At 41.5% G+C, this 22,736-nt stretch overlaps 1 protein-coding gene across 11 annotated transcripts in view; it reads left to right on the top strand.

The window, feature by feature from the left end:
- ARID1B (AT-rich interaction domain 1B) overlaps window positions 1-22,736 on the top strand; it is a 712,135-nt gene that overhangs the window by 50,963 nt on the left and 638,436 nt on the right. For all 11 annotated transcript variants that reach the window (XM_073672421.1, XM_073672423.1, XM_073672420.1 and 8 more), the window contains exon 2: window positions 5,612-5,806. In XM_073672421.1, the coding sequence (XP_073528522.1) occupies window positions 5,612-5,806 (195 nt within the window). The remainder of the gene's footprint in view (window positions 1-5,611; window positions 5,807-22,736) is intronic.

The raw sequence follows: 22,736 nt of genomic DNA, 5'->3' as shown, positions 1-22,736 counted from the left end.
GAAGGGGGAAAAGGAGCCCTGACTCTAGGGAAAGGAGGGAGTGGAGACCTCCTAGGCTGATCTGATATCACCTTCTCTCCACTAAACTCCCTATATTGGTTCCTCACCAATCACCGCACGCGAAGCTAAACCCTGTATTTCCCTAGCGCTTGGCCCTGGATAGGGAAGGGGAAGATGAGCACTAGTCGATCCCCACTGACGACTAAAGACAACAAGGGAGACAGACATGGGTTAAAGTAGCTTAGCTTTAGCTGACTTCAGAGAGAGAACTCCAAGCGTCGTCCTAGCACCACAGAGGAAGATTGCGGTCTGAAAGCTCCAAGCATTCACAAGGAAACATGTGAGTATTACCGGCCCATTCCTGCTGCAAAGTGAAACTATTTAAACACCCAAGCCAGGGTGTCAATTAGCAGGAAGGAGGTAGCGGCTGGGTCCTAAAGTGAAACGGCTAAGATTTCTGTAATGCCAAACGAAGAGATTTTCCGCAACCAACTGCAGGGCGACTGTCACATCTGACACACTCTTGACACACTATGTATAGAATTTTTAAAAGTGCTCTGCCCTTTAACTATCTTGCAATCCTTTTGACGAGTGGTTGTAAGAGGTCATCTAGCCATGCCAAGACCTTCTCAGTTGCTGATTCAATACCTGATTACCAACACTTAACTATTCACGTTTCGAAACCACATAGATCCTTTTCTCAATAGCCTGATGATTTTGAAATGCGTCTATTAATGTGATGAATACTATTTGCTACCAGCAGTATTTGCATTACAGGTTTTATATTTGGGATTATCGATGTTTTGGAGTAAACACTGCTGTTATTACATAGACTATCTGGATTTTGGGGTCTGCATCTGAACCCAATACAAACTTGTGAGTATGTGTCTTGATATCCCAAGATCTTACACTGCTGTTAGTATGCCATTAGGGAGGCAACTGGACTATTTAGATATTACATTGTGTAGTGTGGTGAGAAACATCCATATGGCTGGGTTCTTAAAGTAATTTAAAGGGACTTTGTCAGCACAGGATAACTGTACAAGCTAAGTCCTGCCTCGCTGCTTCACTACTGACCAATCATTTTAAGTACACCTTACCACCTGCTTGGTTTCCCTCGATCTACACTTCCCTCCCCCCCCCCTTCTTCTTTAATAGACAACTTTGGCTTCATAGAGCCAAAGAAGGGCCGAGATAGATGGAAGCCAAGCAGATGGGAAGGAGTATTTAAATGAGTGGCCCTGCCATAAAGCACCGAGTGCCTGTACTGGCATCCACTGTCTGTTCCAGCCACTTTTGCGCTTCAAAAGTCAAATTGCGCTCCTCCCCTTCCGAGCCCTGCCGTGTGCCTAAACAATAGTTTTTCACCACATATGGGGTATCTGCATACTCCGGATAAATCGCATAACAAATTTTGGTGTCCATTTTCTCTTTTTACCCTTGTGAAAAAGAAAAATTGGGTTAAAGCAACATTTTTGTAGGAAAATTTAAAAATTTCATTTTTTTCTTCTACTGTACATAGCTTTAATTCTCGTAGAGCACCTGAAGGGTTAATAAACTTCTTGAATGAGGTTTTGAGGGGTGCAGTTTTTAAAATGGTGTCACTTTGCGGTACTTTCTGTCACATACGTCCCTCAAAGTCACTTCAAACAGCATGTGATTCCTTAAAAAAAAAAAAAAATGGTTTTGTAAATTTTGTTGGAAGAAAGAGAAGTTGCTGATAGCCTAACTTTTTTTTTTGTTAAACCTGTGTGCCCACGATGCGGATTTAATGCATTTCCGCTGCGGAAACGCATTAAAAACGCTTAAGTTGTCTGCCATGTTTCCCAAATGATAATCTGCATGTGCTGTGCACATGCTGCGTAAATTTCCGCTGCGGATTATCAATGCAGAAAATAACGCAGCACAACCATTATTTTTGCAGAATCGCGGCGTAAATCCCCACCATTGACTTGCATTGAACCGCATAACATCCGCATGTATACATGTATGCATGCGGATGCTATGCGGCTCAATGTGCGGATGGTACCCGGGTCTGGAGAAGAAGAGACTCTCATCCGACCCGGGTACCAATAGTAAAAAAAATAATTAAAATGTTAATAAAACAATACATTATACTTACCTTTTTGGCGGCCCCCGGTCTCCTCTCCAGTGGCGTGCTCTGTCCTCAGCATCCAGCGGTGGTGTAAAAGTACCTGCGGTGATGTCATTTAGTCATGTGACAGGTCACGTGACCGCCTACGTCGAGGATTAGCTGTAAGGTGAGTATATGGTGTTTTTTTTTATTTTTTGCAGTGGCGGCGTACATCGGGGACAAGGTGTAGGTGAGTATAATGTGTTTTTTTTATTTTAATATTTTTTTATTAGTTTTAAAATTTTTGTTTACATTCAGCAGTGCACATGCGCCAGCGGATGGGAGACTACTGCTCCCATCCAGCGGTGCCTGCGCTCGCTGTTTACTATGGCAGGAGGCGCCGGCTGATGGTGGTGGCAGTACCATCAGCCGGCGCCTATGACCCGCGGTAAGCTTTTTACCTCGGGTCAATGTCATAGCTGTGGGATCATGCTGACACCTGTCAGCATGATGCCACAGTGCTCTGACCGCGGTAATGCAATAACCGCCGATCAGAGCCTGTTTCCTGCGCTGTCACACAAATGACAGCTCGGGAAACCAGCTAAGTTCGGGTCCCCCATTCAATTGTATGGGGTCCGTGTTTGGTTTCAGGTACTGTTCTGGTTCCCCGAACCAGAACTTTTAAAAGACTGTTCGGTGTTCGGCTATGTTAGTTGAACCCAAACAGTCACGGGTTTGCCCATCACTGCTTGAGTTGCTTGGCGGAAACAAATCTTTTCTAATGTTTTTTGACGCTCTGTAGTAGCTTCATAGAAATTACATTTTCAAAACATCTAATTTTATTCAGTATTATGAATGGCTGCTATCAATGAGGTTCTTAATAGTTGTTTGAACTTAATAGTCGTTCTGTCACTGAATGCACTTGGGCACGTAAATCCTAAAGATCTGCTGGCAGCTCCCTTTATGATTGCCAACCAATGACGTCTCAGATATGTTCGATAGGAGACAAGTTGGAAGGCGCAGCACGACATGGTAGCACGTTTAGGCCATGTAGCCTGCTCACAGTAGCATGAGCAACATGTGGCCTGGTGTTGTATTGAAAACTGCTCCTGGTCGTCTTTTTAGACTTGCGCAAAAGCGCAGTCAACCGTTGTTGTCTGCACCACTGAAAAGACAGACACCAACATAAGCCATATGGATTACCAGAGTAACTCTGCTTGTCATAATATAATGAATTAATCCGGCTGTGATTTCTATTGAATAACACATTTCAGAGATTTATATGAAAACCTTGATGAAAGTGCTCAATGTAAAGCACAAGATAAATGTGAACCAATCCTTTAAAGTGAACTGAAATGTCATGGACTCCAAAAGCTTAAATTCAACCTACATAAAACAAGCCCCCACTCTGGTCAGGGCTGTGGAGTCGGAGTTGTGGAGTCAGTGTCTGTGTCCATCTTGGTGGAGTTGGAATCTGAGTCGGTATAAAATAGACTGACTCCAACTCCTAAAATATATAATAAATTGGGTACAGTAGCAGGGCTGTGGAATCTGTGCCCGTTTTGGTGGAGTTGGTATAAAATGGACCAACTCCGACTCCTAAAATATATAATAAATTGGGTACAGTAGTTCAATGCAGTTTGTGGGGAATAGACTTTTAGCTGAGATGAATCTGTGCTACAAAGAAAATTGAGCAGTCGGAGTTGGAGGTTTGGCTTACGACTCCACAGCCCTGACTCTGGTCCGTCGTCGGTTAGCAGCAACATAGGGGGTTTCCATGTTACCGGTAGCACAAAGGCTTCTGAAAAGAAACATGGCTCAACCCGCCCACCTGCTCTATCCTTTCCAGAAGATACACAATGAAATCTGAGTGATCTCAAATCCAAATGACCTACCTTCTAAGCCCCATAGTAGTGTGCCTAAACCACAGTTGGCATACACATGTTTAGAATTACTGTTGCCCTCTTTGCCTACAGGGTGTGTGTCTTCAGAGGCTCTATATTATGTAATGCTCAGTGCAGGACTTCAGAACTAAACAATTATTTTTGCAAAGTGTACATACTCATCAATGCGGACCAGTTTGGTCAGTTTGACTATTTATTATAAGCATAGTTACCTTTAAAGAAGCACTCAAACCTGGTACACCATATAATTCCTATTACATGTTGGGTGTCCAACATATCCATATGCCATCCATACTTATTATAATCGTTTCCAAACTGACCAGGCCAGTCAGCATTGAGGAGTATGTATACTTTGTGAAAATAATTGCTTTCAAATAATTAAGTTCAACTGAGAGGTGCAGAATTTTTCATACTTGGCTTACGTTTTTTTTTCTTGTCGTTGGTAAAGTGAACCCTACAGTGTAATTTGGCAAAAAAAGTAGAACAGCAATTCCCTCTTTAATAGTATTTATTTGAGAACAGAACCATATACTGTATGTAGTGCATATATTACTCTAGTATACACATATATACACTAGTATACCATCTTTTTTTCTTTTTTTGTTACGTAGGGTTGCAATTGTAATCAATTTTTATAACTTGGAAAAATTAGTTTTATCCTGTGTTTGGATGACATGTGTTGGGATTCTTAAGCTACTATGTGTACATCTCAATCCAATTTATTTTGTAAAGCAGCCAGTCAGCATTGAAGTTCTGCAATCAGAATAGCTACAGAAAGAATACAAAACATACATCAAAGAGAAAAATGCCGAAAACTTTTATCACAGCTTCCAAATCACATCGTCTGCTGTGTCCAATAAGAACCCTTCATTGCACAACATTCGGAGCGATCGTTATGCCTGCAACAAACGTCCTTGCGTGGCATATTTTGCAGGCATTGTAACCACCTGCAGGTTTCAGAACTGGAGCTTGCTGCACACACAAATACTAGGCAACTTTTTAAATTATATATACGGTATGTAGTGCTACACAGTAGATCTTTGAACCTGCTTTTTCATCTAAGCGCACACTACCCCAGCATTTTGTAGAACTACACAACAGCAATTATGGAAACAAAAGGAAAGAATGTTTATTGAAGTTCTGCTGACATTCTGTCTAAATTCACAGTACTGTAATAAAAAAAAAATCTTGTGTAAGATTTAATTTTTAATACGGATAGTGATATGTAAGAAAAAAAATCAGTTTGGCACAAATATTTAAAAAGTACATTGAACACAAAAGCCTGAATTAAACACTAGGTCATTTTTCTAATGAGAATCCCTTTTAACTGAAACATTGTGACACTTTCATGTTGAAGTCTACTTGAGATATACATTGCAGGATAAGCTAATCAAGCGACCCCTTTGCAGACGAGTCTCCTGGTGTTACTTATTATGCTGGGTGACTAGTCAAGAACATGTAATTTTTTTTGTTTAATTTACCTTATTCAGTTGGCCAGCAGTATTTTCCATTTAATTTGTTTGTTTGAAGATATAGAAATTATCATTTGTGTACAAATGTATAATGCTTGCAAAGCCAGCTAACAAAGGATATCTGCATTAAGATTTTTTTTTTTTTTAATGTGTACAAACAGGGCAGCTCAATGGATCCAATGGTAATGAAAAGACCTCAGCTTTATGGAATGGGCAGTAGCCCATACACACAGACACAACAATGCAGTCCTTATCCTGGCCAGACATACGGACCTCAAGGCCCACAAAGATATCCAATGGGAATACAGGGACGTACTCACGGTACAATGGGAGGAATACAATATCCCCAGCAACAGGTTTGTGACGTCATTTCTGTTTATCTGCAGTTTCAGAATGTGATATGGCATGTGTTTTATAGGTGAAAGGGATTATCTCCCAAGAGAATATAAAATATAGGATTGGGCATGTTGAACTACATCATGCTCGATATGAGTTTTCTCCAACGGCAGACATGTGTTGGGCTGCCATACAAATTAGAGCACTGATTGTCCAACATTAGGCAAGTACGGAAGACTTTATTCTAATGTATGTGTCCAGCTTAAAGATAAATTCACTGTATAATTTTCACTAAAGGAATAATGGGACCTATAAATATTTTACATCTTGATTTTCAATGTATTTTACTATTTGCAGAACAGTCCAAAATGCGATGCTTGTTGTGAATAATCTGGTATTGTAAAACAATATAAAGTATCATTTTATATTTACCCACAGAATAGCTCAGCAAACTTAGATGTAAGTTCCTAAGTAGCCACCTTTTGCTTTGATGACTGCTTTGCACACTCTTGGCATTCTCTTGATGAGCTTCAAGAGGTGGTCACCGGAAATGGTCTTCCAACAATCTTGAAGGAGTTCCCAGAGATGCTTAGCACTTGTTGGCTCTTTTGCCTTCACTCTGCGGTCCAGCTCACCCCAAACCATCTCGATTGGGTTCAGGTCTGGTGACTGTAGAGGCCAGGTCATCTGGCGTAGCACCCCATCACTCTCCTTCTTGGTCAAATAGCCCTTACACATCCTGGAGGTGTGTTTGGGGTCATTGTCCTGTTGAAAAATAAATGATGGTCCAACTAAACGCAAACCGGATGGAATAGCATGCCGCTACTAGATGCTGTGGTAGCCATGCTGGTTCAGTATGCCTTCAATTTTGAATAAATCCCCAACAGTGTCACCAGCAAAGCACCCCCACACCATCACACCTCCTCCTCCATGCTTCACGGTGGGAACCAGGCATGTAGAGTCCATCCGTTCACCTTTTTTGCGTCGCACAAAGACACGGTGGTTGAAACCAAAGATCTCAAATTTGGACTCATCAGACCAAAGCACAGATTTCCACTGGTCTAATGTCCATTATTTGTGTTCTTTAGTCCAAACAAGTCTCTTCTGCTTGTTGCCTGTCCTTAGCAGTGGTTTCCTAGCAGCTATTTTACCATGAAGGCCTGCTACACAAAGTCTCCTCTTAAGTTGTTGAAGAGATGTGTCTGCTACTAGAACTCTGTGTGGCATTGACCTGGTCTCTAATCTGAGCTGCTGTTAACCTGCGGTTTCTGAGGCTGGTGACTCGGATAAACTTATCCTCAGAAGCAGAGGTGACTCTTGGTCTTCCTTTCCTGGGGCGGTCCTCACGTGAGCCAGTTTCTTTGTAGCACTTGATGGTTTTTGCAACTGCACTTGGGGACACTTTGAAAGTTTTCCCAATTTTTCGGACTGACTGACCTTCATTTCTTAAAGTTATGATGGCCACTCGTTTTTCTTTACTTAGCTGCTTTTTTCTTGCCATAATACAAATTCTAACAGTCTATTCAGTAGGACTATCAGCTGTGTATCCACCAGACTAATGCACAACACAACTGATGGTCCCAACCCCATTTATAAGGCAAGAAATCCCACTTATTAAACCTGACAGGGCACACCTGTGAAGTGAAAACCATTTCCGGTGACTACCTCTTGAAGCTCATCAAGAGAATGCCAAGAGTGTCATCAAAGCAAAAGGTGGCTACTTTGAAGAACCTAGAATATAAGACATATTTTCAGTTGTTTCACACTTTTTTGTTAAGTATATAATTCCACATGTGTTAATTCATAGTTTTGATGCTTTCAGTGTGAATGTACAATTTTCATAGTCATGAAAATACAGAAAAATCTTTAAATGAGAAGGTGTGTCCAACCTTTTGGTCTGTACTGTACATACATAGAACAGGGATGTGTGAATAGGGCTTTAAGACCCCAATACACATTACAATAGTTTAAAGTTGGCAGAACCCTCCTTAAGTACATATGGGCCTCCTGAATCTCAACCAAACAACTGTTAGGGGAATGAAGGATCCTTCAGATCTCCAATGGCCGATCCCAACCACAGCCGTAAGCTATTTATTATGCATGGGAAGCCTTCCGCAGAGTGAAGTGACTAGTTGACTAGTGGATATACTGTATGGTACAAAAGGGAGAAACTTAACCATTATACAGTAGCATCAGAGAAGCATCTGATTGGCTTCAAATTTGTTCTGCAGCAGAAAGGCTGCATGTTTGGGGTCAATGTAATTATAACTATCTACAGCGTAAAGAACTACTAGTAATCCTGGAAGTGATGATATTGCCCCGACAGAGCTCTGATCTCAACATTATTGTGTCTGTGTGGGATTACAGAGACAAAGATTTGCACAATCCTACATCCACAGAAGATCTATGATTAGGCCTCTAAGATGTTTGGAACAACATCGCTGCCAAGTTGCTTCAAAAACACTATAGAAGTCTACCTAGAAGAATTGATACTGTTTTGAAGACTAGGGCTGGTCACACCAAATTTTGATTTAGGTTTCTCTTTTGCTCAGTCACTTTGCAATTTCTTAAAGGGAATCTGTCACCTCTTTGGAGTTATCAGACCTCTACTACTGGCCATACAGGGTATAGAAAAGTAAATCTATACATACCTGTATGTCCCATAGTAGAGGTTTGATTGCAGAGAAAAGCGCTTTAATCAATTCTACTTTGAACAGACTTGGCGTCCGTAATTTTTCTGGCTATTTCATTTCATATTGGTATGGAATTACAACATGTTACCTAGATGAGTGTTGAGATTTTCCCTTCATTTGCTAATTGCTGTGTAATTGAAAATTATCCATAAGTAGACATTGACCTGGCACAGTGATTGGCTGGTGGCCCTTATCACAGTGCTTGCCCACACCATAGTTAGAATTGCTAATGCTCTCCCGGGAAAACGTGAATGGCTTATAGTAATTTTTTTTTTGTGGATGTGGACACTGCCATGATTCTTCATTGGACTTTTTCCAGGCATGTGAATGCTCAATTTACACTTCTGTTTATTTTATTTCATGTGTAAAAATATAAAATTGTAATTAACATATTTTTTTCCAATTTTATTCTAAATTAATTTCCTGACGGTACAATAGTGCATAATTGTTATATCCACATCCAGTCTCTGTAAAAATTACATTTATCAACTCCTACCGATTTAAATATATGTACAGTAGTATAAAATGATGAATACACTCATAAATCAGGTATGTAGATTGTAAAAAAGATAAATTATTAAAAAAATGCAGAAAAAAAGATATTTCACCGGGAGAATACCTACAAATACATACGATCAACATTAGGTTCTCTAGCATCTTTTTGATAATTAAATTGTATTACCTTGAAGACACGTATTATTTTCTCGTTTTACAGTCTACCTTTAAGTAAGCACATTTAAATCCTTTAGACCCTTAAGAAACAACTGTGTAAATATGGTCTACTAATTCAAACCTGGAAGATGCAAGTGGTCTGTGAAAGGTTTTTGGCTTGGATCCTGCATAGCATTACTTCACTCTGGAAAGAGGATATTTTGGACTTAGTGGGCAACTTTTCAACTTTGAGATGTTGGATTGTAGCCAAAGAAAGTAATTTTACTTTTAGTTTGGCTGGTTATGTACACAATTTTTTTTAATGTAGTGTATTAAGTTCAGGCTAAAGTTTTCTAAAGGTCTTTAAAGAAAAAAAAAAAAAAAAAGTAGATATTTTTTTTTTCTAATTCATAATAATCCTGGAGGCCTATTATTTGGCTTTGTCCATAATGCTCTTGTGAACATTTTAGAAGACTCAGAGACGTTGCTAGGGGTTCAGCTCAAGTGGTTGGGGGAACATCTGAGTAGGACCCTAATCAGATAACCCTGATTACAATTGCTATGGTGGACCCTAATAATTGGTATAGGGGAAGCTCAGCAGATGATCTGACAGTTAATGAAAATAAATCTCTATACAAGTCTCACATTGATATCACTGCCATACAATGACCATATAGTGTTAGATACCAGTCCTGCAGAACATATAAGAGATAACAGCACAGTTATAGATTTACAGGTGACAGTTGTTTCTGATCAAGTCGTTCACTTTAACGGTCTTTTCCTTCTGGCCCAGACCACTTCTGCCAGCCACGACTCGTCAATAGAGATTACAACAAAGACACATTTGACCTCTCACATTTACAGCACCGTTCCCTATCTACACCCAGCCTGCACAAACCCCTCATCCTGTTGATACCCCAATGCTGAGCGGCTGCTGCTGTATGTGGCACAAAAACGGGGATCTTCTTACTGCTCCACATAATAATAATGCTACCACTGTGCTGCTTGCAAAGTAAAATGAACCCTTTGGGTCCTCTAGATGGTAAAATTGACCCCTAGAAAAGTGTCTACATTTTACTCCTAGAAAATAATTCCCCCATATTCACCTTTGTTGGTCACAATGACAATAATTCTTAAGTCCCCACTTAACATTTCATAATGTCCCCTAACTTCCCCTATGTACAGATCCCTGACAAACAGTTTGATGGACCTACAGCTCCCCTATACATAGTACAGTTTTCTCACTGCTCCCCCAAAACACAGTATAATGACACCCACAATAGCCCTCAAACTGTATAATGGGCCTCACATTAGCTCCCACACTGTATAATGGTTCCTACAGTAGCCCACACTCTGTAGGATGGCCCTAACAGCAGTCCCAAAACTGAAGAATGGCCCCTTCAGTAGTCTCCATACTTTATGGAGCCCCACATTAGCCCTCACACACCAGCTTTCACCCCCACAGGAGTCCCCACACTGTGTGATGGCCCACACATTGCATGATGGCCTCCACATTAGCCCCCATACTGTATGAAGGCCCCCAAACTGTATGATGGCCTGCACTGCAGTGCTGTGGAGTCGGTAAGCCAAACCTTTGACTCAGACTCCTCAATTTTCATGACACCAACTCCGACTCTGACTCCACGACTCCGACTCCCTCATACATGGCTCATGTTTAAGTGATAAATTTACGATAGGACATATTTTTCTCAGCTAAAAGTCTAGACCAGTGTTTCCCAAACCCTGTCCTCACGGATCTCCAGAGGTCATGTTTTCAGGATCTCCTTAGTATTGCACAGGTGAGAGAATTCCTGATGCCTTGATGATAATTCAATCACCTGTGTAATACTAAGGAGATCCTGAAAACATGACCTGTGGGGGGCCGTGAAGATGGGGTTTGGGAAACACTGGTCTAGACCCTTAGATCAGGAATAGGACAGACATTTATAGGACATTTCATAACTTTCCCAAATTCTTATGAAAAAATATTCCCCACAAACTGCATTGAACTACTGTACCCAATTTATTATATATTTTAGGAGTCGGTCCATTTTATACCGACTCCACCAAAATGGGCACCCACTCCAACTGCACATCCCTGCTGCACAGTAGTTCCCACACTGTATGAAGGCACCCCACAGTAGTCCCCACACTTTGTGATTGCCCACACACTGCATGATGGCCTCCACATTAGCCGTCATACAGTTTGGAGGCCCCCACACTGTATGATGGTGTGCACAGTAGTCCCCACACTGTATGAAGGCCCCCCACAGTAGTCCCACCACTGTATGATGGTCCCCACACTGTAATGACGTCGACTCTTTGATGGCACACCACAGTATCCACTACAATGTATGAGGACCCCCCTCTTCAAAGTATGAGGGTCCCCCACACTGTTTGATGCCCCTATAGTCACACCAAAAGTTTTACTTAAAGTAAAATAAAAAACCTGATAGATACTCTCCTAATCCGGGAGCCTGATGGGTCCACCGGATGGACCAGCACGATGTCACCACGCCAGCGCACGCACAAGGCGTCAGTCCCGGTGCAATGACATCACTATGATGTCCTGTCCTGCACGTGCGCCAGTGCCTCGGCCAGTGCATTCTGTAAACTGCAGGCTTGAAGCGACTCTCGGTCTGCAGAACAGAGCTGCCTCCCCAACTAGTTTCACCATCACTGGCTTCATCAGGGGATTGAGACAACAAACCACACACACTATACTCATCAGTTTACGGATCACACTCAGCTGATCCTCGTGGACCAGAGACATGGACCTGATTTTAAAACTGATGTGTGTATGTGGTGGGCCACTGTGGAGGCGCCAGATGTTGCAGAAGGGCCAGCTGGGCGTGTGTAGTCTCACTGGCAGCAGATAATAATGCCACGGTAGCTGAAGTGGGTCACTGGACCCCCTCAACGCTTCCCTCGTGTCCGCAACAATTTCAAAAGCGGGAGGCGGCACTTGTGGATGGTATAGGACCCCCTGGGTGCACTCCTGTAGCGGTGGTGTCTGGGTGCAGGTTTTGGAGTGCCCGTGATGTTTGTGCAATCTCAAACAGCTAGACACGCAGGTGAACCTGTAACCATAACAATTTTACTGATGGAGGTAACTGGGTACAGTCTCTCTTACAGGCAAAGTTCACAGTATATTGTGCACACGGAAGTTATGGTTTTCTCCTCATGAGACTAGCATTGTTATGGCCTCTCGGGGCAGCTGGAGCACAGTTCTCTTCACTTGCTTGTACAGGAAATGCTATACACAGTCCAAGAAATATTACACTGATGCAGGGACCTTCACAGATTAGCTCTCTGTGGAAACACACTAAAGTGTGGATGTACTCAGTTTTTATCCCACCGTTCCCTCTTGCAGGGGGTAGGTTTAAACAAAGTCGGTGGCATGGCAGCCACGTGGATCTGGTCCTGGCTAGATGCGATCAGGATAACCAGAGAGCAGGAGAGTCCATGTAAAGCTTTCTCTCTCCTGACTGACTGGAAGACACTTCACTCTTTTTGTGAAGAAAAATGTCCCCCCGACGTGGACTGGCATTGAAAACTTCTATGAGAGAATAATGTCTCTATCTTTTGCTTAGGCAGCTGGAACCGCCTACCACTGGTTACCAGTGCTCAACATGCCCTGAGCTGGGAGGCACCTTCCAGCCGTTGCCATGCCCACTTGTTGTGAGGAGAATGATCATTACTTCATATACACACATTGGCCAGCAGATGGCAGGAAAGTACAATTTACAATGCAATGTATTATATTCCCTAACTCAGTACACACAATGGAACAACTCTACTACCACACTACAATAGTCTTATTCAGCAGTAGTAGAACGGGTACCAGGATGCCACATGTATGGCTCAATGAAACTCTATGGGTCAATGTACAGTCCGAGAAAAACACTGATCGCACTAGGATGTATCGCATGGATGTGGGAATGTAGCTTAGGCCTCATAGGCATTTATGCCGCCTTTTGGTCTTGACATTGGAGTACATACCAGGACTGACTATGTCAGATGTGTGAAAATGGATTAAGTATTTTGGCCCTCTACCCAGTAATTGACAGTAATAGATTTTGATAAATTGCTCTGAGATTTTCTTTGTTTCTGTTATCAAATCAATACCATTTGCAGCAAATTTAAATTACCGTATACTAATATTGGACTACACTTGAACTTGTAAATTCACCAATAGAGGATTAACGTTTGCTAATGCAGCAGACTAGTGTTACATTGATTGTGGAATTCTCTTAGTAAGAAAACAAAACAATGGCTTTCTCCTGTTAACACACTTGGTTGTGCGCAGGATAGTCCACCATGTGGTGCTTGTTCCTCTAGCGTAATCAGTCGTCTCCAATTAGTAGCAGAAACTCCAGGTAAATCACTGAAATGCATAAAAAGCTCCTAAATTTGTAAATAATTTAGTCACCTGTAGGGTGATTTTGTTCAATAACTGCTATAGTGATCTAGAGAATGATCCCCTCTATGTGCAGTTAAGGTGTTTATTTTTCTGACAAACGCTATAAATATATTTTTCGACCTTCAGTCTGGTAGTTTATTTGCCAGTGGAGCCATTTGATCCAGTATCCGAACAGTCAGGTTATACCCACTAGGGAGTAGTTTAGCCTATGTATTATTGCTGCTGCTGTTTTTATTATTATTGTTGCTATTACTGCTCTCTTTCATTATTCCTCAGCGTTACCTCATGGAATGTTTCATTAACTTGCTGCATGGTTACTCTTCTACATAGACAGTTCAATGCTGTGTTGTGCTATAGCTTATGCCTGAGCAAAGCAATGGTGACTGCTCTGAATCTATTTTTCTTAAAGGGGTTGTCCGATCTAAAACAAAAAGTCTTCAGTCACTCTGTGTGACTTGCGACTTTTAAATCCCCCCCCCCCATGCACGAACTGAGAAGTGTGGGGATTCACTAATTTCTGAGCTGGGAACAAAGGTGATGTATATGTTGGCATACTCTTGGGCAGAGCTCATCTAGTAGGCACTTGTATGGAGCGAAGCTGCACCCCATCCGGTGGGGAGCGAGGCCACGTCCACTCGGCTCTGGCCGGGAGTATCCATAACACATACTTACCTGCCCGTCCTGGCTCTGAAACCGGTGATACCTCGCAGCCTACAGTGCTTCTAAATTCTAAAATGATTTTTCTTTCATAACTATTAATGGATGCAGTATATACCAACTGACTGACATGCTCTTCCTCTTGCTAAACCTTTTTTTGCCCCAGAAGTTTTGGCCAATTTTCACTCTGAAGTATATTTAAATTGTAGTGTCATGCTCTTTCTATGCACCTTATTCATAGAGCTTCACTTTTTACTCCACATTTTGGATACAAGTGACAACTGATTTCAAGGCTAACTACCTCTCATTTAGGAAAAAGACACAGATTAAAAGCAATAATACGAATAAGAAGGCATTAAATGTAAAGAAGCAAAAAACAATTTTTTAGTATAAAATGTATTTCGCTAATATACAGTACAGACCAAAAGTTTGGACACACCTTCTCATTTAAAGATTTTTCTGCATTTTCTTGACTATGAAAATTGTACATTCACACTGAAGGCATCAAAACTATGAATTAACACATGTGGAATTATATACTTAACAAAAAAGTGTGAAACAACTGAAAATATGTCTTATATTCTAGGTTCTTCAAAGTAGCCACCTTTTGCTTTGATGACTGCTTTGCACACTCTTGGCATTCTCTTGATGAACTTCAAGAGGTAGTCACCGGAAATGGTTTTCACTTCACAGGTGTGCCCTGTCAGGTTTAATAAGTGGGATTTCTTGCCTTATAAATGGGGTTGGGACCATCAGTTGTGTTGTGCAGGAGTCTGGTGGATACACAGCTGATAGTCCTACTGAATAGACTGTTAGCTGCTTTTTTCTTGCCATAATACAAATTCTAAGTAAAGAAAAACGAGTGGCCATCATTACTTTAAGAAATGAAGGCCAGTCAGTCCAAAAAATTGGGCAAACTTTGAATGTGTCCCCAAGTGCAGTTGCAAAAACCATCAAGTGCTACAAAGAAACTGGCTCACATGAGGACCGCCCCAGGAAAGGAAGACCAAGAGTCATCTCTGCTTCTGAGAATAAGTTTATCCGAGTCACCAGCCTCAGAAATTGCAGGTTAACAGCAGCTCAGATTAGAGACCAGGTTAATGCCACACAGAGTTCTAGCAGCAGACACATCTCTACAACAACTGTTAAGAGGAGACTTTGTGCAGCAGGCCTTCATGGTAAAATAGCTGCTAGGAAACCACTGCTAAGGACAGGTAGCAAACAGAAGAGACTTGTTTTGGCTAAAGAACACAAGGAATGAACATTAGACCAGTGGAAATCTTTGCTTTGGTCTGATGAGTCCAAATTTGAGATCTTTGGTTCCAACCACCGTGTCTTTGTGCGACGCAGAAAAGGTGAACGGATGGCCTCTACATGCCTGGTTCCCACCGTGAAGCATGGAGGAGGAGGTGTGATGGTGTGGGGGTACTTTGCTGGTGACACTGTTGGGGATTTATTCAAAATTGAAGGCATACTGAACCAACATGGCTACCACAGCATCTTGCAGCGGCATGCTATTCCATCTGGTTTGAGTTTAGTTGGACCATCATTTATTTTTCAACAGGACAATGACCCCAAACACACCTCCAGGCTGTGTAAGGGCTATTTGACCAAGAAGGAGAGTGATGGGGTGCTACGCCAGATGACCTGGCCTCCACAGTCACCAGACCTGAACCCAATCGAGATGGTTTGGGGTGAGCTGGACCGCAGAGCGAAGGCAAAAGGGCCAACAAGTGCTAAGAATCTCTGGGAACTTCTTCAAGATTGTTGGAAGACCATTTACGGTGACTACCTCTTGAAGCTCATCAAGAGAATGCCAAGAGTGTGCAAAGCAGTCATCAAAGCAAAAGGTGGCTACTTTAAAGAACCTAGTATATAAGACATATTTTCAGTTGTTTCACACTTTTTTGTTAAGTATATAATTCCACATGTGTTAACTCATAGTTTTGATGCCTTCAGTGTGAATGTACAATTTTCATAGTCAAGAAAATACAGAAAAATCTTTAAATGAGAAGGTGTGTCCAAACTTTTGGTCTGTACTGTACATTAGCAAAAAATCTGTAGCGATTAGTTATACACAACCGTAAACTGAAGAATTAACTTATGATACTTAATTTAAAATGTGAAAATTTATAAATACTAAGCAAAAAAAGTGCAATTTGTGCCATAGAAACTTAAACAATGAAATTATAGAAGTTCTGCAGTAATTTAGACATACGCCTCCAAACACTGCCGAAAAAGCCTCATGCAGCCACATAATTGAGAAAAAATAGTGGCTGCTGAAGTGGTGAGAGAAACTAAAAATATTTGGCTTGACATGCCTTAGCGACATCTGCCATACAAGTCAGAAGCGGTTTATGGAGCGAGCTCTGGAGTGGAGCCTGTACCATAATTAACAGATGATGGCACTGTCATCTGCCTCTAACATCTACGAGTGGAGATGGGCTCTGCCCACTACTGTTAACCCCTTAAATGCCGATGTCAGTCTTTGACAGGCATTTAAGGCACACTGTCTAAGGGGCACAACATTCCACATGCCCATTGACCTACATACAACGTGATTGGGGGTGACAATGGGTTGCCATTGTAGCCAGGGAGCTTGCTGAAGACTGTCTCCCTTAACTGTTCTTCTTTGAAACCTAACCTGTGCCTGGATCTGTTTCTAGCAGATGATTGCAGGACATGTGAACTATAACATCTGAACGGAGAGCAGTGTCTGCCCAAAGATCTTAACAAAACATTTAGCTTATCTATGACCTATATGCCCATCTAGACAGTTTAGGAGGTTTGATCCTCCTGACAGATTTCTTTTAAACTACTTCTTTGTCTCTGGGATCCCACTGAGGTCTGAATTTCCTTCTTTCATCACCTGTCATTTATTGGAGGGTGTGACTTTAAATGCCATTAATTCTGCAGGAAAATACTATAGGGCAGTCTGGGGCCAGTAGGGCCACTACTAAGAGGGCATGGCAGGGTACAAACAAGTGGACAAAGTTAAGAACACAAGCTTGTTGTAATTTTATAAAATTACGTCTACAATGCGTCCTGTTGTTACCTTGTTGGCACATGTTTTTGGTTTTCTGATAAAAGATCAACTGCCTTTGGTGACTGCAGTCTACTTTTGGCTTCTCTACATTAGGCATAATGGGGCTGATTCATCAAGACTGGTGTAGCGCATGCTTTCGCGATGACAGTCTTGTTGGAGTTCAAGTCACCGAATTCATGAAGAGACGCACGCCACTTAGTGAATTTGACGCCTCTTCTGAGTGGACTGGAGTAGCATGTCAAGCATACAAAGCGCCGGCACTTTTGATGAATTTGATAAACGTGCGTGGCCATGCTCCATCCCATTCCAAGATCTGTCCATTTCGGCGGAGCAAATTCAAACTGACGTGAAAACAGCAAGTCGCGAAATGTTTGCGCAACTCTCCGTTCAAAAATTTTGCTACTTTTTAAAGCTTTAGCCAGTTTTCTGGTGCAAAAGCTCAAGCTCAGCGTAGAGGTTTCCCATGTCCGTATCCTGGACCACATTGGTGGTATTTGTCTGTTACCCTGGGGACTGAGTGCCCAAGCGTGAACCTGTAACTGCGTCCTCGTTATCTGTACCTCGTGGCAGCATCGGTGGTACCATAACGGTTACACAAGACCAGTGTATCAGAACCTGTCCCAGTGGTCATCCTGTCTAAACTTTGTTGACCCTTGGGGTCATCTGCTACTGTCGGACGCGCCCTGGTGGTCGTGCAGCTATCTGCCACACAAGCCTGACCTCACCACTAGAGGCTCCGGTGAACATCAAGGTAGCTGCATAGCCACGCCCCTCCAGGGTAAGTCCTGTCTGTGGCACAGTGGGTCCACAAGACACCTAGGAGCATAAGTTACATAGTAACTGCAAACTTTTATCCGAAGAGAAAATGTCCCTTTTTAATAGGAATTTCCTGTTCTTCAAAATTATTAGATCAGTGGGTGTTCAAGTCTCAGCATTACATGATCTGTTTAAATGGGCCTTGGAGAACACATGAGCTCAGTGGCCCCTTATTGTTTACAAGGCGCAGATCCGTACCTCAAATAGCAGAGGTGCCTGGCATTATAGCTTTGTTCCATTCAAGTGGAAAGGCCCAAGCACGGCCACTACAAAAAGTCTTATACACAGCTATCTGTTAGGGTCCGTGCCCACGATGCGTTTTTCAAGAGTTTTTGCTGTGGAATTTTTGCAGCATAAACGCTTGGGAAACGCTTGGTAAGCCTTCTGCCATGGTCCCCTATGTAACTCCGCAATTGCAATGCCCATGCTGCAGAATTTTCCGCAGCGTTTTTGATGTGCAGAAAATTCCGCAGCATGTCCATTATTTGTGCGTTTACGCATGCGGAATTGTCATCTACAATGCATTGGAAAAATGCAAGGCAATTTCGCATGTGTGAAAAGCGCATGTCAAATTCCGCATGCGTTTTTCCGGGCAAGGACATGCAGAAATGAAGCGGAAATTTTCCGCTTCATTTCTGCATCGTGGGCACATAGCCTTACAGTGTAGTGTAAACTATAAATGGGGATGCAGTGCCATACTTTTTACTTAGTTAAAACAATACTTAGCATTGCCTATGAATATATATATATATATATATATATATATATATATATATATATATATATATATATATATATATATATATATATTTTTTTTTTTTTAAACTAAATTTTTTAAAATTAAGTTTCATTAAATTTCTCAGGTGACTTCTCGCATTTTACCAGGATCACTTACAATCTAAACTTTTCAAATGTTATGAACATAACCCATTCATGAGGTTAAGTTACAGGGTCTTCCATGCAAAACAATGACATGTTTGGGTTAACGGCTGCACAAATAAGCAAGACAAACATTTGTCAAAAAAAGAGATTCAGCTGAGCAGCATCCAGGATTACAATTTTTTTTTGGAACAATGCATTACATGGTGGTTTTAATTACAATCATTCCTAACATGTATTGTAAGAAGAGTTCTCCGGTCATCCTCATTCCAGTTATTTCTTATTAAATCCTGAGCAAAGCGCTAGCAAGAAGGGCAGGCCATGCCAATGTGATTGAAGGGTAAGCCATGCCAATGTGATCTTTCTGTACAAGTACATGCAATACAAAGGTCATTTCCTAGAAGCATTTGAGATGGACGATTGAGGGCCCTGACTCATTATGCTCCTGCTTGGTGATCCACATCTGCTGGAAGGTTGACCAAGAAGCAAAGATGGATCCTCCAGTCAGTACTTATACTGTGGCGGTGTAATAATCTTCATTTTTTTGGCGCTTAGAGCTAATTTAGTGATTTCTTTCTGCATTCTGTCAGCAATTCCTGGATACATTCTGGTACCACCAGACAGTACATCATTGGCCTGTAGATCCTTACGAATATCAACATCATTCTTGATAATTGAGTTGTATGTATTTTCATGGATGCCACATGACTCACATGACCGAGGAAGGAAGGCTGAAAGAAGGCTACTGGACACCTGAACCTCTCATTGCCTCTGGATATTTTTAATAATTACAGTACAGCAGAAGACTCCTTTGTGATATGAAAATTAAAAGGAGCGTCTTGTGCATGTTTATCCCCTGGAAAAGGCGTTCAGAGACTGAGACAGTGCCATGCTTCTTATTTATTTATGAAGTTGGCCAAAACAGTAATTGTCCAGATTTGAAATAACAAATGTAGACCGCGAGGATTTGCTCTGATGATGCTTGTTTGATTTTGCATTAATACATTAGTTGTCCTTCCAAGAATGGCCTAAGTACGTTTTGAAAAGCACCATCTGCTTCTTGACGGTTATATAGGGCAACGCACAGCTGAGGTAGAGAACTGTCACGTTTAATGATTTCATCCAAGGTATTAAACAACTCTTCTCAACTTCTATAATTTTTGTAGGTGGATGATGTGAGAATACTTTACAAGAAAACTCTGTCCGTGTGAATTTATTCAATAACGTTCTACAGAATCATTTCTGCTTTTGAGACTTCCAATCAACTATAGAGATCAGGCAGTATACATGTCTGTTTTTGAATAGTATATAATTGATATTCTATCATCTATAACTGAATGTGCGCCTCAATCTTTACATTTGGGCAGTCCTACCTCCTCCAGCCAATCGCAATCCTGTCTTGTGAGCTCATTGCATTGACAATAATGAGCAAAAATTGGGGAATTTAGGATGAACTTACGTCATGCGCAGAAACTTGGACCGAATCCTCACTATCCATGTAATAGCAGTATATTAGGAAGGCAGGAATAGCATAATGGTAATATGCCACTTGTATTGTAAACATGGCAATTACATGAATTATGTTTTTTCTTAATCATATTCTGCCTTTATAATGATACTGACCTCGTATTGAAATGGGCAGCAGTAGTGCATTACTTCAGGTGCCGATGTTGGCGCGAGCTCAAGAACTGAGCCCACACCATTCTCAGGAAATGTAATAGTCTGCAGCCAGAGTCTGTAATTTACAGGCAGCATGTTACTTTAACAGCAGTGACCAAAGCGATCACTGATCGCTGCCGTTGGTTTTCACATGAGCAAAGTACATTTTAATTAGTAGATCTTGGATTAATAATAAGTTCCACAATTGGCTGTGTTAAATAAAATGTTCCTGTGCGGTGTCTTACCATGCAGGGACATGGTCGGCAAATACCACATCTCCTGGCCAGAGGAGGAATCAAAAGACTATACAGACAGGACCGGATGGGATCACAGCCTATTGTTTCTGTGAGGTGTTCTGTTTTATCACTAGTGTTTCTGCCACATCTCCAACACTCTGAGATCATCATAAATCAAGTCAGTGACGTGAAGGCTCAGCGGCAGCCTAAGCTCCTACCTCACTGACTTGAGCTCAGGGGACTAGAGACCCAGCAGAAACCGTCTTCAGATCAAACTTTCATGGAAATGTTTTACCTATATGACTACGTGTCTGGGGGGTACCTTCCACCCCTGGCACAATTATTTGGCAGTCACACATCTGTTGTACACCTCTAGTGGTTGGAAGGAATTGTGGCTTAATGACTCAACTTTGGCATGATGCTCTGCCCTCTCACAATTCAGAGATACAACATGAAAATTGCGGCTTTGATCAGGAAAACTGGCAAAAAAAGGTAGCAATATTGTAAAAACGAAATATATGTAATTTTGATATATAGCTTAATGTATAAAAGCTGTTGTGGTAGCATAGCAGCCTGTTTTTAATAGTACATAAGTTCAGAAAAACAAATTGCGTTTATTTAGACAGCATTTTTGTAAATTGTATAGTCATGTAACATCTATGTTGCAAAACAATCTCTTCAAGGTTTCCAACGCCGCTTGTTACTACTTAAAGTGTTCTTTCTTTATCGCCTGAGGTTACTTTTTAGTGAACAATATGTGTTGATTGAAGGACAAAGATTGCCTCCTGTTATGCCAAGAAAACATCTAGTCAGGAGCTCTATGAGCGAGTAGCTTTACTACGGGATACAAAGGAAGAAGACTCCATAGGAAAGGACAGAACAAATCTTGGCAAATAAAGCCAAGCGATGCAGATAAAAATCAACTAACCTAAGCTGCATGTTGTCCCACGTGGGAAAGCATCTGGAATAATATTGGCTCCCTTTGTATATTTACCAAGTAAAGCTCAGTTTTACAGAGGACATTGACTGTCCAAGAAGCCTAACCTATGCAATGTGCTTAGCATGATATATTTCCCTGTAGGATGGAAACATACAAGGCATGTCAGAAGAGGTCATAATAAAAGTACGCCTACAAATTGGCAAGAGAGATGAATGGCCAACTTTATTTTCTAAACCTGATGTCTGTACACAATATGCTGTAAATATATAAACTGACAATTTATGCATTGAAAGTCCCATATGATAAAATCATTTAGTAATGTTTCTGTAGTTCAGAGATGGGGAAGCGTTTCTTGCCAAGGATCATATATATATTTATAGGTGACTGGAAAATTGCCCACATGGACAAAATGGCAAGTTATCAAACTCCCCCCGACCTCTGGAGCCTGTGTACAGTGTGACCCCAGCTGTACCAATATAATGTTATCCCCTCCGACCAGTAATGTTATATCGCTCCAAAACCTGTGTACAGTGTCACCCCGACTGTACTGATATAACTTTATCACCCCCTGACCTGTAATATAGTACAATGCTCCGGAGCCTGTGTGCAGTGTGACCACGGCTGTACCAATATAATGTTATCACCCCCTTGACCTATATGTTATATCGCTTCAAAGCCTATGTACAGTGTGACCCCGACTGTACCGATATAACTTTTATCACCCCCTGACATTTATAACCTAATTTGCGAACCATACAAAATTATCAACTTTAAAAGGAAACTGTCAGCAAGTTTTTGCTATTTAATCTGAGAACAGCATGAGGTAGGGATTAAAACACAGATTTCAACACTGAAGGTTTTATCACTAGGACATTATCATTGCCAGGTCTGATGTGTACGCGACTGCTAGTCCGACTCCGCCACCTTCTGTGATGGGCACCTCACTGTTT

This window comes from Phyllobates terribilis, unplaced genomic scaffold (assembly GCF_046119375.1).
Source record: "Phyllobates terribilis strain yellow unplaced genomic scaffold, ASM4611937v1 Scaffold_3__8_contigs__length_932513732, whole genome shotgun sequence".
Classification (NCBI taxonomy): domain Eukaryota; kingdom Metazoa; phylum Chordata; class Amphibia; order Anura; family Dendrobatidae; genus Phyllobates; species Phyllobates terribilis.
This window is presented reverse-complemented; position numbering and strand designations above follow the sequence as displayed.